The following is a 17,828-nucleotide window of genomic DNA, read 5'->3' as shown; positions in this document are numbered from 1 at the left end:
GTAAATTTTATTTGCCAGTGACAGATTTTGTCACAATGTAAAATGGCTGTTGCTTTATAGTACATGATAACTTAAAATCCACAAAACCAAGTAATCAATAGTTATGGAAACAAGCAGCATAAACTTTAAAAACATAACCCATTCTTCAAACTAAGCCCGATCAAGAAAACAAACCTACAAACCGTCTGATACAAAATTTTAAGTATAAATACAATTTAGGACTTTCATACTCATATCTCTTAAAACATTTTTGCATTCTTCAGCATACCATTGTAAACTATATTAAAATCCTATTACCATATATGTTCTGGTGGGTCATGGGGCTTGAACTCTGGGGCCTGGGCGCTGTCCCTGAGCTCAGCTCAAGGTTACCATCCTACCTCTAGAGTTGCAGCCCCACTTCCCGTTTTCTAGTGATTAACTGGAGTCTCACATTCTTTACTGCCCAGGCTGGCTTCGGACCTTGACCTAACATCTCAGCCTCCTGAGTAGCTAGGATTACAGGTGCCAGCCACCTTGCCCAGCCTTAGCATTCTTAACCTTCTGCCCCAATAAGTAATTGTTTAGTGCATTTCCCATAAAAACATGCATTCTAAACAGAAAGCAAAATGTCTAGAGGGGTATAAAAAATGTTTTTGAAGTGGTAGATACAAAAAGCACTTGGAATGAAGAAATCCCGAGTATAAAATCTTATTATACAGGTTCCTCTACTCTCTGGGAAGTGTTGGTGTATTCATTTCAGATGTTGCTGTAATTTCTACACTAAGCATATACTTTGATCATGGGACTTGAACTCAGGGTATTGGCACTGTTCCTGAGCTTTTTTTTCTCAAAGCTAGCCTTCTACTGCTTGGGTCAAAACCCTATTCCTGGCTTTTTTTAGGGGCTTAATAAGAGGTAAGTCTCATGAACCTTCCTGCCTAGATTTGATTTTGAATTGCAATCCTCAGATCTCAACTTGCTGAGTACATATATTTAAAATTTCAAATCACTCTATTTCTACAGGTTTAGGTAGTAATATACAAAAAAAACCCACCACCACCACCACCAACAAAAAAACCCCACTAAAATACTTGGCTTTAGAAGCATCACACTGTAATATCTTATTTATTTAATTTCTTGCCAGTCCTGGGGCTTGAACTCAGGGCTGCACACTGTCCTTTGGCATTCCTCAAGGCTAGCCCTCTACCACTTGAGCCACAGCACTACATCTGGCCTTTTCTGTGTACATAGTACTGAGGAATCGAACCTAGGGCTTCATGCATGCTAGGCTAGCATTCTATCACTAGGCCACACTCCTGGCCCCTGCAATATCTTTATAACACTGGAGCACTCCAGCAACAGTTGTACTGAATGACTTAAAAAATGAGAGATGTGGGGCCGGGAGTTTGACCTAGTGGTAGAGTGCTTGCCTAGCACGCACCTGGGTTTGATTCCTTGGTACCACATACTTAGAAAAAGCTGGAAGTGGTGCTGAGGCTCAAGTGGTAGAGCTCTAGCTTTGAGAAAAATCCAAGGACAGTGCTTAGGCCGTGAGCTTAAGCCCAGGACTGGCAAAAAAAAAAAAAAAAAAAGAGAGAGAGAGATGTCTGTCCATTAGTCAGTTTGCTTTTTTTTGTTGTTGTTTTTTAAAAACATACATGCTTTATCTATTGTTTGTAGCTTATGCCACATATATCTTTTTCATAGTGGCTGTTTACAGATACTTACTGGTTTATTTAAATGATGTCCCACTGAGTCTGCTAATGTTCCTATGGCATCATAGAGGATAAGCAGGTTTTTATGCTGGTATTTACTAAACGCGAAGACCAGGGTATCAAGAATATAAGCAAGGTAAGGAACAAGTTCTGTACAAGCTTCCTCTTCTAGTGTAGCAAAGGCACTAAAATTTTTTTAAAAGAAAAATATTTTATTGTTGTGTAAGGTATCTAACACAGACAACTAACAGACCTAAAATAAGTCTATAGAATATCATTTTATATCATGCCCATGTGCTGAGAAAAATAGCATGTGTCCAGTCTTAGAGTTTAGACTGTTCTAGATTATGAAATAGAATTATAACAGCTGTATTCCATTTTATATCTTACCTTCAACATGCATAAAAGTCTTTCAAAACAACAGAAACACTTTCATGTTTAGTGTATAACTAGGAACACATCAGAATAAGATACTCCTTAGATGTTTCTCTAGGCCTCAGTTCACAATCCATTTGATACTATAAAAGTGCTATGCATGACTATTCAGACAAATAATGTTTCTTGAGTCTTCTAGTTCTTAAATTTCTAGAATATGTCTATGTATTTTGTTCTACTTAATTTGGCATTTTCCAAAACAGGCAGGCTTACGGCAAATTAATAAAAATTCTGTTCACTAACATTCTGAATCTTTAGTTCATTTTCTTCATACTGCTATATGTACTATAGTACATAGAGTTCTTTAGTATTTCTAACTAGTCATTGCATTTCAGTACAACACCCTCAAATTTATTATGTCCTTAACGATTAGCAGAAAACAGAAATTTAGAACTATTGAATAAACCACACAAAACAATCTATATCCTGCAATATTAAAAAAAAATTAGTGTTGTCGGGGCCGGGAGTTTGGCCTAGTGGTAGAGTGCTTGCCTAGCATGCACGAAGACCCGGGTTCAATTCCTTGGTACCATATACTTAGAAAAAGCCGGAAGTGGTGCTGAGGCTCAAGTGGTAGAGCTCTAGCCTTGAGAAAAATCCAAGGACAGTGCTCAAGCCCTGAGCTTAAGCCCAGGACTGGCAAAAAAAAAAAAAAAAAAAAAAATTAGTGTTGTCAACTACTTTCTTGATCAACTTTCCTGCACCTTATTTAAAATTTTAACTCTTCTTGATATTATTGCTTTAGATCTGCAATTTACTTTTTCCTTCTTTTCAATGGTCATTTATTCCCATTTAAAAAGTCAATCAATCAATAGTGGCTGATCAAGACCAAGAAGCCTCAATTTCAAGCCAATCTAAGGCAATTCTTCTATTTGAAAAACATTACAGAAAGTACCAGGCCCTTTTAGAATATAAAAGCTTGCTCCAAGAAACAAGTAATGAAAGCAATTATAATTCTTACACAAAAAGAAATAGCTTCAAACCTGCCCTAAAGAACAGCTTCTGGTACAAATTCTCTAAACACCAATGGTGCTTAGTAGAAAGTGCTAAAACTTAAGTCTGTAGTACTTTCTGTGGAGTCTGTAGTTCAACTAAGGATGCGAATTTGTTCAAACTCTGTCATCCTCTGTTGTCTGAGATAAATCGGTATTTTTAGGGGCTGGGAGTTTGGCCTAGTGGTTGAGTGCTTGCCTAGCATGCAGGAAGCCCCAGGTCTATTTCTCAGTAACACATACATAGAAAAAAGCTGGAAGTGGTGCTATGGCTCAAGTGGTAGAGCTCTAGCCTTGAGAAAGCCCAAGGACAGTGCTCAGGCCCTGAGTTCAAGACCCAGGACTAGCAAAAAATAAAAAAAAGCAAGCTTTTTCTATATTTCTATTGGTAAGTTCATTGAGCAAAAAAAGGAATGAGCTGAGGAACAAAGGTTAACAGTAATATTTTGAGTTACAAAATCAGATAAAAGTGATAAAGTTCCTAACAAATCAAAATGTGCAGAATATGCTAATGTGTAAATTGCAGATTAGTCCTGAAAAAGCCATGAAAAAGCACAGAAAATTAAAACTACCTTTCATAGATTGCCAATTTTGTTAAAACAAAAACAAAACATTTCAGTAATGGTTTATTATCAACATTGTATCAGAATGAAGATTAGTTTCTCACTGAATTACCAATTCTCATAGTGAACAGTGTTATGAATTTTTCCCACCTGCAGGCAGCTTCTTGCACTCTCTTGTTGCTATCCAGGATACGTTTTAGCAATTCTGTCATTAATGGCTTCAGGTAAGTATCTGGTGGCTGGCTGACTACCCAGTGCGCATAGCGGCTAAGAGTCCAGCATGTTATAGAACGCACAAGAGCCTTTTTATCAGAGAGGCACTGGATAAGGTGAGGAATGAGCTCTGGTAGATATGGAATCATGCCCTGCATGCAACCTAGAAAAAGTAAAATAACATAAATCTTCCCAAGGTGCTAAATATGGCTAAAGCACAACTGAAACAGTTGTTGAAAACAAAATGACATATACATTTATGAAAAATATTCAGTACAGTCACACATCTGTAAATACACTATAATATTCTGGTACAAAAACTGAAGAGTAATTGAAATTAAACTTAACTGTACTCCTTAGTATCTTACAGCAATTTTTACCTTTGCTGCAAATGTTCAGAAAAGCCAATAAAATGCAGGACAAATAATAACCTTTTATAGAACATAGTGTCACTCTTGTGCTCTATTTCCTGAACTAACCAAGGGAATAAACCTATTTTCTGTCAGGGATGCTTCAGGTATCAGTTATCTCATTCTGTTCTCTTTAGTCTAAGAAAAATATCCGGCTGGGATTAGAAGCTTAACAGCCATTCAATTGCTTCATGGTTAATACCTGTAATCTAGCTACTCAGGAGGCTGAGATCTAAGGATTGTGGTTCAAAGCCAACTGGGAAGAAAAGGTTGTGAAATCCTTACCTCCAATTAACCACAAGAAAACCAAAAGTGGTGCTGTGGCACAAAACATAGAGCACTAACTTTGAGTGAAAAAGTTCAGGGATAGAGGGGCTGGGTTCAAGTCCTTGGTACCACATATATATAGAAAAAGCCGGAAATGGTGCTGTGGCTCAAGTGGTAGAGCTCTAGCCCTAGGAGAGCCTAAGGGCAGTGCTCAGGCCCTGAGTTCAAGCCCCATGACTGTCAAAAATAAATAAATAAATAATATCAGTTCGTGGTAGCAATCTATCTCACGTCAGTTTTTGGATTTAGTCATCCTTCGTAACGGATGATAGTCTTGTTTACCCCATACTTACATTACAAGAGGGAAATCAATATGGTATTTGAATTCAGAGTGAAGACATTTCTTTGGAGTAATCTGGAGTAATCTAGTCTTATAACTTTATAATTCACAATTTACTGGACTTACCTTCAGCAATTGCTCCTAAAACCAGAATGCCTGATTCTTTCACAACCCACTCATGGTGGAAAAGTAATTCTTTCAAAAGTGGCAAAATGTGTGGCAGTAGCTCATCACGATACACATTTGCAAGAACATCTAGGGCAGCGGCAGAACATTTTCCTAAGAAAATATTTAATTCAGCAATATTAATTATTTAAGAGTATCATAGATATAATGTTCTAGCAATATTTTAATAGTCTTAGTGAAAGAACCCAATAGGAGACAGTTTCACAAAAAATTCTTTTTTAAAAACATCACAAAAATTAAGCAAATTAAGTATAAAGACATTTTATATTCTATACAGTAGTACCAGATTAGAATTCTTTTGCCTACATGGAACTATTAAAACAGGCTGGGATTATGGATTGGGGTACAGTGCTTGCTTAGCATGCCTGACTCCTCAGTACCACATAAACAGAACAGGCGAGAAGTAGCACCATGGCTCAAGTGGTAAGAGTGCTATAAGAGTGCTATTAGCCTTGAGCAAAATAAGCTCAAGGGCAGTGACTAGGCTCTGAGTTCAAGCCCAAGGACTGGCAAAAGAAAACAACAACAACAAAAAATGGATACACATATTTGAAATATTATAGCAAAATATATGCATTTCTATTTAGTATTTCTAGTGGTAGATGACTTAGAATCAAATACATAATTACTTACAGGCCAGGAAGGTTGGTACAAAAATTAGAACAAGTCAATGTTATGAAGCACAAAATATGCTAGGAAATAATCTACACCACTAGACACATAGGTTATATCTATAATTCAAGCTACTTGGAATATGGAAATTAGAAAAATTATGGTATAAGAGCAACCTAAGATATAGTAAGACCCAGTCTAACAACAAGGCAGGCATAGCAATACAAACATACCTGCAAATCCCAGTTGTGCAAGAAGTAGGAAAACACAAATCCTAAGCCAACCCAGGCAAAAAGTGAGACCCTAACTGAACAGTGTCTACAGCACAAAATGCTGAGGAAGTGGTATAGCAAACAGAAGGCCCTGAATTCAAATCTCAGTACCATCCAGAAGAAAATATTCTTCATCCTCAAACAATTAACCATGAGCCTAGGAATCGACTCAGACTTCATTAATGTAACAATTCAGACAATAACAAAAATGAAAACAGGAACTTTTCTAGTGTAAACTAGGCATGCAAAATGGTCAACAATTTAGTCAACGGAAAACTCTGAAAAAAGAAAAAAAAAAAACGGCCACAAGTTCCTCCATTTAGCATATTTATGTCATGTATACTGATACACAACAAAATAAAATCTGTATGTGCTGATATAGGATGAAGGATATGATATACAAAAAAATCAACACCAAATTACATATATTCTGATTTCATTTTTGGAAACTAGGCCTTACCACTAAATAAATACATATATGTATTTTTCAATACATGCACAGAAAATTTTTTGAACGATATATAGATAAATGGGATATGGAGAGATGTGGCATCTTTGAATGGCCCCTCCTTTAATATATACTATTGCTTCTATAATGTCATAACCATCATTCCTGCTCCTTAAAACTAAAAGCAAGATACAGGGATTCATACTTCTACATTAATAATAGTGAAGATCTTAAGAGTATCTTCTTGAATGAGAGACTTGAGTTCCTATAATGGAGGTACCATCAGTAGTATCTGTGTTAAACTTCAGCAACTTTATTATATTATTATTATTAGCCAGTCCTGGGACTTGAACTTAGGGCCTGAGCACTACCCTTGGGCTTTCTCAAGGCTAGTGCTCTACCACTTGAGCCACAGTATCACTTCCTGCTTTTTCTGTGTATGTTGTATCTAGGAATCGAACCTGGGTCTTTGTGAATGTAGGGTGAGCACTCTTACCACTAGGCCAAACTCCCAGCCCAAAAGTTTTCTTTTTGCAAGTTTCCTTACCTACTTATGACTATAAATGGAACATGTAGGCAAAGTCCTTAGTCTAGTCCCTGGCATATCAATCAGGGAGTTGCAACAACAGTGATAACTTCCTTTTTTTGGTTAATAAGAAAAAAATGTCCTACAACTGATGATGGTGAAGGTTGGCTAGCTCTCTGTGAATGTTTTATTAAAGCCTGATTATACACATACTTAAATGAATGAATAGTACGTGAATTGTTATCATTTTTGCTTTTCAATACTGGTGAGGGAACTTAGGGGCCTTGTACATGGTAAGCCATTCTTGTACCACTTGAGAAATGTTGCCAGTCTCTCATTCCCTCTTTTTGTGATATTAGAGGTTGTATTCAAGGCCTCCTGCTTGCTAGTAAGCACTCTACTATTTGAGCCATGTTTCTAGCTTTCATGTCCCTACCAAGTGCTGAGATTAAAGGTATGTGCTAATATGTCTAGCCAAGAATTGTGCCTTAATAAAAAACTAGAAAGAAAAAATTTATTCAGTAAGAAAGGGTCTCAGTATGTATCCCAGGCTGATCCAAAACTCACTGTCTTCCTGCCTCTACTTCCTAATGCTGGGATTACAAGTGGACAACTGTGTTTTTCCTTGACATACTTAGATTCCAGTCAGAAATTGTATCATCATCATCAATTTCATCATCTTCATCATCTTCCTCTTCAATTCCATCTTCATCATGCTGTTGAGCTACAGTTCTTGATCGATGAAAACGTGGCCTTATATCTTGTTCACTATCAGGAATTGTTTCATCTTCTTCAACATCACCCTATGATGAAAAAACAAATTAGCAACTAGATGGAGAAAACAATGGAGAGTTGACATTGATCAAGATGTACATTATGTACACAAGTAAATGAATCAGAACATTAAATGGGGCTATGTATAGGATTTTTCCTGAGGATACCCTGTGCTAAAAACAGTTCCTCGCGAAAAAGAGAATCTACTATACATGTATTACATGCACTTTCGAATGTACCATTAGCTGGGACCTACATATACACGACCATATCCAGATCTGTCAATTTAAAAAATAGTTTAAGTCAAAGGAAAATAAGGATAACATGGACAGCACTAATGTCCTGTCTAGTATCAATTAAGCCAGAATTTATTATCAAGTTCATTAAGCTTGCTTTGTTGTAACTTTTATAGCTTATTATATAAAATAGAAAGCTCTTTTATGTAGAACCTATTAAAAACAAATGTTGGTCAAATGATTTACTAAGCCATTCATGCTTATAATCCGAGCTATTGAGGAAGCTAGAAATCTGAGAATCACAATTTGAAGTCAACCTAGGCAAAAGTCCAGAAGTGGTGCTGTGGCTAAAGTGGTGGAGTACTAATCTTGAGCTATAAAGCTCAGAGACAGATTGGGAGTTTGACCTAGTGGTAGAGTGCTTGACTAGCAAGCCCTTGACCTGGGTTTGATTCCTCAGTACCACATACATAGGGGAAAAAAAAGCCGGAAGTGGTGCTGTGGCTCAAGTGGTAGAGCACTATCCTTAAGGAAAGCCAAAGGAAGTGCTCTGGCCCTGAGTTCAGTTCCCAGGACTAGCAAAATAAATAAAACAGTTAAAAAAAAAAGTTCAGGGACAGTGTTCAGTCCCTGAGGTTCAAGACCCAGAAATGGCACCAAAACGACAAAAATAAATAAAAGTTTAATTCAAAGTAAGTAACATTTCTGTATCTATCTATAGTTGTTTTCTTACCTTAAGCAGGATAATATCAATATCTGAGTACTTCATGCCATTCACTAACACAGGAATCAACCTGTAAGGAAATTATAAGAGACTTAAAGATCTCAACATAACAATTAGTAAGTCTTAAAACCTTATATATTGTAAAACTATTGAGATAAGCACTGAAAACACTGTTTAAACATATTTAGTAACACATGCCCTCATTAACTAAAGGAACAACATTATTAGCAGTGAGACGAAAAATATGATAGCTAGGTTTAGGAAATATAGGCCAGCCCAATTTTCATGCCCAAAGTTCTTTTAGAAAGAATATGACAATACCACTAGTGGGAGTGCAGAGAACTATAGTTTGTGAGTTATGTATATTGTACAAGAGTTTCAAGTCTACTTTGTTCACCAACAGCCAAACCATTGGTCATGTTTAGTGGTTTAATTTCAGGGAAATGGGGGAAATGTCAGACTATGAGATACTGAATATTTAACAAGCACACGGGGCTTGAGATAGTAAGCCTTATCTAGTCTTTATTATTATTTTTTTCTCTCTTTTTTTTTTTATTGGTCATGGGGCTTGAACTCGGAGCTGGAGCACTGTCCCTAAGCTTTTGCAATTCAAGGCTCTACCACCTTTGAGCCACAGTGCAACTTTTGGTTTTCTGGTGGTTAACTGGCTTTTCCTGCCCAGGCTGGCTTCAAACTGCAATCTTCATATCTCAGCCTCCTCAGTAACTACAACTACAGGCATGAGCCATCAGTGTTCAGCATTTTTTTTTATACTTTTTTGAGAATAAAAAAATATATGTTAAATCTATCAAAAAGTTGTAATGAGAAAAATCTGAAAGTCTATCTGATGGACCAATGCCCCTTCCTTGGAAAAAAGAAAGAAAAAAACAGAAAATCATTACATTAAAGTAGCAAGATTTAAAGTAACAAGACTGTTTGTTTAGGCACAGGGAATGATACAAGAAAATCTACTAAGTTTTAGGGCCAGATAAAGCCATCAGTTTCTAAAGAAAGCAGAAGTGCTCAAAATGAATGAAAACAATGCCCAAAGACAAAGCTGATCCAGTAAATGGAATGCAAAAGTAGATCGGAAACAAAGACCGGCAGATAGTACACAACATATATTTCTTTTTTTCCATGGGTCATGGGACTTGAACTCTGGGCCTGTATGTTGTCCCTGAGCTCTTCAGCTCAAGGCTACTGTCCTACCCCTTGATAAGCAATGACAGATGCATGGCAGCAGAAAGTTGCCATTTGGGAGAAAGAAAGAAAAGCAAGCAAGCAAGCATGTGAGATAGAACAAAAAGATCAAAGGTCCTCCTCACTCAGGGTGGATTAGCTCGCTAAACTTTGTGAGAAATAAGGGACATGTAAAGCCAGGCAAATAAGAACTTAAGATTAAGTGGGGAATCACTGGCCTATACTCATCAGGGTAGCTGTTTGGGAAGCTGAGATTGGGAAAAATCATGGTTTGAGAGCCTATGTCTTGAAAGAGACCCCTTTAAAACCAATAGCTGGTAGAGTGACAAGGAATTGTCTATGTGAGAAATTGAGTTGGGGAGAATCTTTCCAGGCCAGCATGAGCAGAAAAGCCCCTGAGATTTCTATTCAAAAGAAGAAACTGGCTGTAGTGGTATATACCTATCACACCAGCTATGATGAGAAATATCAAATAAGTGGATCAGGTGTGGGCCTAGGCAAAAAAAGATCCTATTTCAAAAAAATGGGGTGGGTGGGTAGGGAGGGAGGGAGGGAAAGAGGGAAGAAGGGAGGAGGTTTAGAGAGACTATTTACCTAGGGGAAAAAAAAGGAAATGAGATTTGAAAGTAAGATAGATGTGACAATCTATGAATATATGATGGCAATCTACCATGTGCTGGACTGATTCACTAGGTAGATCATTTTTGAGCAGGTTTAATTATTAAGCAACTTTCTCCTGGAGCCTTATGCAGTCATTAGGAACAAGTTTTAAATACAACAAATGTGAACTTTGTACCTAAATGTTTACTTTGTATGTGGATAGTTCATACAAATGCTGTGAGTTATTAATGTATAAAAATAAAGAAAAAGCCAAAGAGGGGCAATCATGGTGCATGGCTATAAAAGCCTAGCTACTCAAGAAGATTAAATAAGAAGAGTACTAAAGTTTGAAGCCAGCCCAGAAAAACTACAGACTCTTATCTATCTATAATAACTAGTTGAAAAAACTGAAATTGTAGGCATGGTTCAAGTGACAGAGTGCTGGCTGTGATTTAAAAAAAGGCTGAGAATATGAAGCCCCATGTTTAAGTACTGGTACTGTCTCCCACACCCCTTACCTGTCCATTCTACTTAAACCTTTTTTTTAAAAAGAGAAGAAAAAGCCAAAGTAATTTTGTGTGTGTATGTGTGGGGAAACAGGTTTTCACTATATAACAAAGTACATTAAATGGTCAATAATCAAAACAGTAACTGATAACATTCTCTAATATGTAAATGTATCATCTGAAATGATAAAATCAGTATATTTTATATATAAAAATGGCTCTGGCAGGCTGGGAGTTTGGCCTAGTGGTAGAGTACTTGTCCAGCATGCACAAAGACCCGTGCACAAAGAGGTTTGATTTCTCGGTATTACATACATAGAAAAAGCCAGAAGTGGTATTGTGGCTCTAAGAGGTAGAGCTCTGGTTTTTTTTGAAAAAGCCCAAGAACAATGCTCAGGCCCTGAGTTAAGTCCCAGGACTGACAAAAAAGGCTCAGGCTGAACAGAGAAGTCTTTGAGATTCTTATCTAAAATTAATCACCAAAAAAGACCAGAAGTGGTATTGTGGCTCAAGAGGCAAAGTTCAGAGACAATGCCCAGTTCACACTCAAGAACTAAACAGCAAATTCAAACAAAAAAGGCTCTCAGGGGCCAGAAGTTTAGTCTAGTGTTAGAGTGCTTGCCTAGCATGCATGGAGACCCAGGTTTGATTCCTCGGTACCGCATACATAGAAAAAAGCCAGAAATGGTGCTGTGGCTCAGGTGGTAGAGCTCTAGCATTGAGAAAGCCCAACGATAGTGTCCAGGCCGAGTTCAAGGCCCAGGGCTGGCAAAAAAAAGAAAAAAAGGCTCTCACAGTATGAAGTCCTGCATTCAAACCTTGCTGTTGTCAAAAACAAAACAAATACCCAAAAGGGGTATTATTAGTAGTATACAGAGGGCTTACATCTCATGTCACAGTGATGGGGAGACATAAATTTAGTCATGACTGGCATCTGTTATTTAATGTGAGCGCACAGCAAAATGAGAGATACTAATCTTTTAAGCCTGTTATCTAAGTTCTGCTAACTTTAAGAATGCTTGGAAGCCAGGCTCACTGGTTCACACCTGTAATCTTAGCTATTTAGGAGGCTCAAAATTCCAGGCCAGACCTGGCCAAAAGTTCTGGAATCATCCTAGAAGAGACAAATCCTTATCTTCAATTAAGTAGCAAAAAGGTTAAAGTGGAGGTGTGCCTCAAGTGGTAGAGTGCCAACTTTGAATAAAAAATGCTAAGTGAGTGAGGCCCTGAGCTGAAGTTCTAGTATTTGGGGTTGAGGGGGAAGGGGGCAGGGATACTATACTGAGGTGTGGTGGTGACAGTTTAATCCTCTTTTATTTTTGTCTTTCTTTTGTGCCAGTCATGGGACTTTAACTCAGAGCTTGGGCATTTTGGAAATTAATTGGAGGTAAGAGTCTGACAGACTTAGCTCAGCTCTCAGCCTCTTGAATACTCAGCTAGAATTACAGGCGTGAGCCACTAGCGCCTGGCCATATGTCACAATGTTTTAAAACAGGTAAATGCTTCTTGAAAAATTATTCTACTTAAACCATTTAAAAAATTAAGTCTGGGGGAGTTTGGCCTAGTGATGGAGTGCCTGCCTAGCATGCACAAAGACCCGGGTTCGATTCCTCGGTACCACATACTTGGAAAAAGCTGGAAGTGGTGCTGAAGCTCAACTGGTAGAGCTCTAGCCTTGAGAAATCACAAGGACTGAGCTCTCGCCCAGGACTGGCAAAAAAAGGCTTCTTTAAAATTTCATTCTCTGGTAAGGGAAAATAATTTTATACATATAAAAAGAGAAAGCACTGTGTTAAGGTATTTAAGAACAAGGCAAAATTTGTAAATAGGAACACTTACTTGGGAAGATGTCTTATGAGTACATCTTTGCAGATTGGCTGCTCAGCCAAAGTGAGCCAAAATTCACAGGCTTCTAAAGCTACATTTTCATCTTGGTCTTGGGTCCTTTGTAGCATGTACTATAAACAAAAACATTAATATTAATCAGCTGAAGCCACATATATATATGTATATATATATGTGTGTGTATATTTATATATATGTGTATATGTACATCACCATAAACTTAATCCTATGTGTATTTTGTCATGTCTTTATATCTAGGCTTTTGGATTTTTCTTTTTTAAAGTTTCCTAGGTTAAATAAAAAATGTAGCCAATAAGGAACTCAATGCACAAATTATTTGTTTCAAGGTAAATGTTAATAATTCAATAGACTTCAGAAATTAGGGACTCCATTATTTCTTAAAGTAGTCCTTTTCTGTAACGAAAGTCAGTTTGTCTCTTAATATATACGACTTTCAAATATTACTGATAACACACACACACACTCAACCTGTACAAACTAATCCTTTAAACTGGGAATAAGTAGTAACATTTTTGGTGATTACAATTTACTACACACTGTACCATATCATGTCATATTCCTAACACTACTGTGTATTGTTGAATAAAAGACAGCAATATGGCTTCCTAGCTGTGACCTGAAAAACTGACAGAATTCTTAAACTTTGCCCAGTTCCAAACTGTTTCAGTAAAATCTCTATCAATCCCATATGACTTCAAAGAGAACAGCCATGCTATCAGGAAAATCACATTTATCTCCACTATATGGTGCAACGTATCTTTGTCCTATGAACAAAAGCTGTTAACCTCCTACTACATCTTAGCCACCATTCTTTAAAGCTCCTCCCTGTCCACATAACACAGAACTTCAGAGATGTGTACTATTTGCAAAGCCACTTAATACTAGTGTGTGGCTCAGTAATATGAAACATGATAAAGTTGGACTGTTAGCCTAAACAATAATTTTGTTCCAATAATATTTTATGTATCCTTTCTTTTAAATATGGCTAAATAGGTCAGTCAACTGCATGACAGCCTTTAATACTGATTTTCTTTTTTTAGTGTTCTTTTCTTTTTTTTTTTTTTGGGTGGGTCATGGGGCTTGAATTCAACCTGGATAGTTGTCCCACCATACCCTTGAGCCAAGCCTCACTTCCCATTATCTAGAGGGTAACTGGAGAGTCTCAGGTCCTTTTGTGCCCGGGCTGGCTTTGAAGCTTGATCCTCAGCTCTCAGCCTCCTGAGCAGCTGGGATTTACAGACCACTGTGCCTGGCTTCAAATATTTTCTATACCACTTAAAAACACAAAAATCCAAGTATTCCCTAGGGTTTTGTTTTTTTTTCCCTCCAATCCTGGGGTTTGACCTCAGGGCCTGAGCACTGTCCTTGGGCTTTCTCAAGGCTAGAGCTCTACCACTTGAGCCTCGGCACCACTTCTGGCTTTTCTATGTATATGGTAGCAAAGAAAAGAACCTGGTCTCCATGCATGCTAGGCAAGCACTATACCACTAAGCCAAACTCCGGGCCCCATCCCTAGTTTTTTTTTTTAAACTAAAAATAATCTGCTTCCCCCAAATTAATTTCTTCTAGTAATATCATACTGGGTTTGAACTCAGCCTTGCACTTGTTCAGCCGGCTTTTTCAGCTGACTTTACCACTTAAATCACGCCTCTAGCCCTGCTTTTTGCTGGTTTTGGAGACAGTATCCCACACACTTTTTTCTGCTTGAGCTGGCATCAAAGATTGGTCTTCTAAATTTCAGTCTACTGAGGAACTAGGATTATAGGCATGAACCATCAGTGCCCAGCCCCCAGTATCTTAAACCTCACAAAAGAATCACAATAAGGTAATTTATAACTTTAAGACAACCACAATTATTTTTATATTCCTCTAAATGCATTCTAAAAGTATTGCAATTTTTACATTATACATTTTGTGTTTTATATTTTCCTAGGAGGACAAAAAAAAGGATGAAAATACTGTGTTACCTCAACAATATTGTGCATGTGAGGAAGGAGACGATCCATTCGAACTTCAAGCAACATCACAAGTGCCCGACACACATTTTTCCGTACCTCTGGCTCTTCATCACCAGCCAATGCAAAGAGATTCTATTGCACAAGAAACACAATTATTTTTCTAGTTCAAAAATTCCAATGTATTAGAAAGATTTATACTATTTATAGTTATAAAAGTATTGTTTAAGGGATATATATATATATTATTATTAATTTTTTTTGGTGGGTCATGAGGCTTGAACTCGGGGCCTGGGTGCTGTCTCTGAGCTCCTCAGCTGAAGGCTACCACCCTACCCCTGGGCCTGGGTATTGTTCCTGAGCTCTTCAGCTCAAGGCTACCACCCTACCCCTTGAGCCACAGCCCTACTTCCCCTTTTCTAGTGATTAATTGGAGAGTCTCAAGGTCTTTAGTACCCTGGCTGGCTTTGAACCTCGATTCTCAGATCTCAGCCTGCTGAGTAGTTAGGATTATAGACATGAGCCACCTCACCCAGCTCAAGCGAGATACTTTTTTAATCTAAAACTGTATAAAACAGGAAGACTAAATTGGCTTAAAATAATAAGTAATAAGATAACTCAATGTGGAGCATCTAAAGACTATGATTTTGAAACAAGGTGAAAAGCCTTTTTTGTGTGATCAAGATACACCGCATCATAAACTAGCATTAATTTGAAACCCTTTTGTGCCACAATTTAAAGTTAATTTAAAACTACATTTTAGTTGTTTTTAATGTGCTATGTCAAGTTACTTCTTTGTTTCCCATCATAGTTTATCCCCTGTTGTTGCTTTACCTGACTTTGGTATGTGGTGCACTGTATAAACATTTATTTGTTTATATGAATTAGGGAAGGGGAAAAACAAGATGATGAGACAGACAAAGGGTGAACCAGTGATATTCGCAAGGTAATATATTGGAAATGAACTTTACAACTTGGGAGGGGGTAGGAGAGAGAAAGTGCAGGAAAAACATGGGAGGGGTAACAATGTTCAGGAAGTAATGTTCTCACTAACTTAAAAATGTAACTGTAATCTCTATACATCACCGTGACAATAAAACTAAAAAAAAAAAATTAAAAGTATATTTTAAAGTTAAAAAAAGCCGGGAGTTTGGCCTAGTGGTAGAGTGCTTGCCTAGCATGCATGAAGACTCTTGGTACCACATACTTAGAAAAAGCCAGAAGTGGTGCTGAGGCTCAAGTGGTAGAGTTCTAGCCTTGAGAAAAATCCAAGGACAGTCCTCAGGCCCTGAGCTTAAGCCTAGGACTAGCAAAAAAAAAAAAAAAAAAAAGCACACTGAGTGTATCATATTATATACAGTATACACCGAGCTGTACTTTGAGGGCTGAAGGGTGAGAAAGCGGTTCTAAGCTCCCATGGGAAAAGGGGACCACCCAAAAGTCATGTTCGATTTCCACTTTCTGAAAGGCTGAATGCCCCAGCACAACAAAACCATGCAGCCTATTAACAATTAAAAGTGCTGTGAAGGGGCTGGGAGTTTGGCCTACTGGTAGAGTGCTTGCCTAGCAAGCACAAAGACTCAGATTTGATTCCTTGGTACCACATACATAAGAAAAAGCTGGAAGCAGTGCTGTGGCTCAAGTGGCAGAGTGCTAGCCTTGACAAAAGTCCAAAGACAGTGCTCAGGCCCTGAGTTCAAGCCCCATGGCTAGAAAAAAAAAGTGCAGTGAAGCAGTGAAGACTCCTTAAGCACTTCTTACACTTCTATTTTATTAACTGAAATAAAATTGAAGCTTCTTTTCAGCTCATCTTTTCTTATTTTTCAGTACTAAGTCTGAACTTGGGGTTCACATTCACTTGGCTTGCTAGCCAGGTACCCTATAAGCCATCCCTCCAACACAACTTCCTGATGATTGACTATAGCCAGTCTTATAGACTTTTTGGCCAAGCCTGGCTCCAAAGAGAGAGAGCCTCTGAGAATCAGCCACCTAAGCAGCTAGAGGTTTAAGCCACCAATGCTCACATATATACTTCAGATTCTTAAGTGAGTTAACTTGATTCAACTTCGCCAACTTTTCATGTTTCAAAACCACACGAGCTGGGGGATTCAATTTTTATACAAAATTTGAACAGTCCGAGGGGGGGAAAATACTTAATCAAATATTAAACCGGCAAACATGAATATTGCATAATCCACGTTTATATCATCACTTAAGTAGAAAAATTAAAAGGACTTTTAATTTTAGCTAGCAAAGACAAACGTGTACCATATTCAATTTTAGCACTATCAGAATAACTGAATGCTGATAGAAATTATTGTACAATAAAAGCATATACAGTTAGTTATTTAAGCTCAAAAATATAGAAGGTGGTGATAAATCTTACCTCAATAAAAGAATCAATGTGCAACATCAGAGCTTGAGTCCTACTGATAATAAACTGATTGACACATGCAACAGCGTGAGACCTAGAAACAAAGTTTGAAATTTAATAAATGCTCATTGTAGCTACTTGTCTACAAAAATCTAGTACAAATTCTATATGGCTTCATAAAAACATGATATATGTACACAGCTACATATGTCCACTAAAAACTGTGTCAAATCACTATAGATCAATAGGGAAAGTGAATAACATATTGAACGAAAAACACAAATTGATGAGTAGTGTTAGTGCTTTAAAGAAAGATACCTTTCAGCTTGGGACATTGGCCAGGAGGCATTGAAGGATGAAGTCAGTGGTGTGAGGGTGGGGGTGAGCTCACTCAGGGGCCCTGAAGGAGCCCTAGGGCCTCTGCCCTATCCCTTTCTCCAAGGCAGCTCTGGCCCCTTCCTGACAACTGTGCCTGAAGCTGTGCTGCTGCTTCTGGAATGTGTGACTAGCCCCAAGGATTCTGGATGGGGTTCCAGAGAGGGGCTTAGAAATGCTCATTTGTTCTGTGTTTGCCTTCTCCAGAATAGCACTTTTCCAATGTCTCTCTGGGATAGACCAATCCAGACGCCCAG

General features: G+C 37.8%; 1 protein-coding gene across 3 annotated transcripts in view; it reads right to left on the bottom strand.

Annotated features, from left to right (window-relative positions):
* Nucleotides 1-17,828, bottom strand: part of Tnpo1 (transportin 1) — a 92,068-nt gene that overhangs the window by 22,135 nt on the left and 52,105 nt on the right. For all 3 annotated transcript variants that reach the window (XM_090331813.1, XM_090331810.1, XM_090331811.1), the window contains exons 7-14: nt 17,209-17,290; nt 14,835-14,957; nt 12,841-12,959; nt 8,705-8,765; nt 7,596-7,764; nt 5,044-5,196; nt 3,838-4,063; nt 1,711-1,882 (exon numbers count right to left, since the gene is read on the bottom strand). In XM_090331813.1, coding sequence (XP_090187939.1) covers nt 1,711-1,882; nt 3,838-4,063; nt 5,044-5,196; nt 7,596-7,764; nt 8,705-8,765; nt 12,841-12,959; nt 14,835-14,957; nt 17,209-17,290 — 1,105 coding nt within the window. The remainder of the gene's footprint in view (nt 1-1,710; nt 1,883-3,837; nt 4,064-5,043; nt 5,197-7,595; nt 7,765-8,704; nt 8,766-12,840; nt 12,960-14,834; nt 14,958-17,208; nt 17,291-17,828) is intronic.

The sequence above is a fragment of the Megascapheus bottae genome, chromosome 4, assembly GCF_031878675.1.
Source record: "Megascapheus bottae isolate mThoBot1 chromosome 4, mThoBot2.hap1, whole genome shotgun sequence".
Classification (NCBI taxonomy): domain Eukaryota; kingdom Metazoa; phylum Chordata; class Mammalia; order Rodentia; family Geomyidae; genus Megascapheus; species Megascapheus bottae.
The sequence above is the reverse complement of the archived record's forward strand: the minus strand, read 5'-3'. Positions and strand labels throughout refer to the sequence as shown.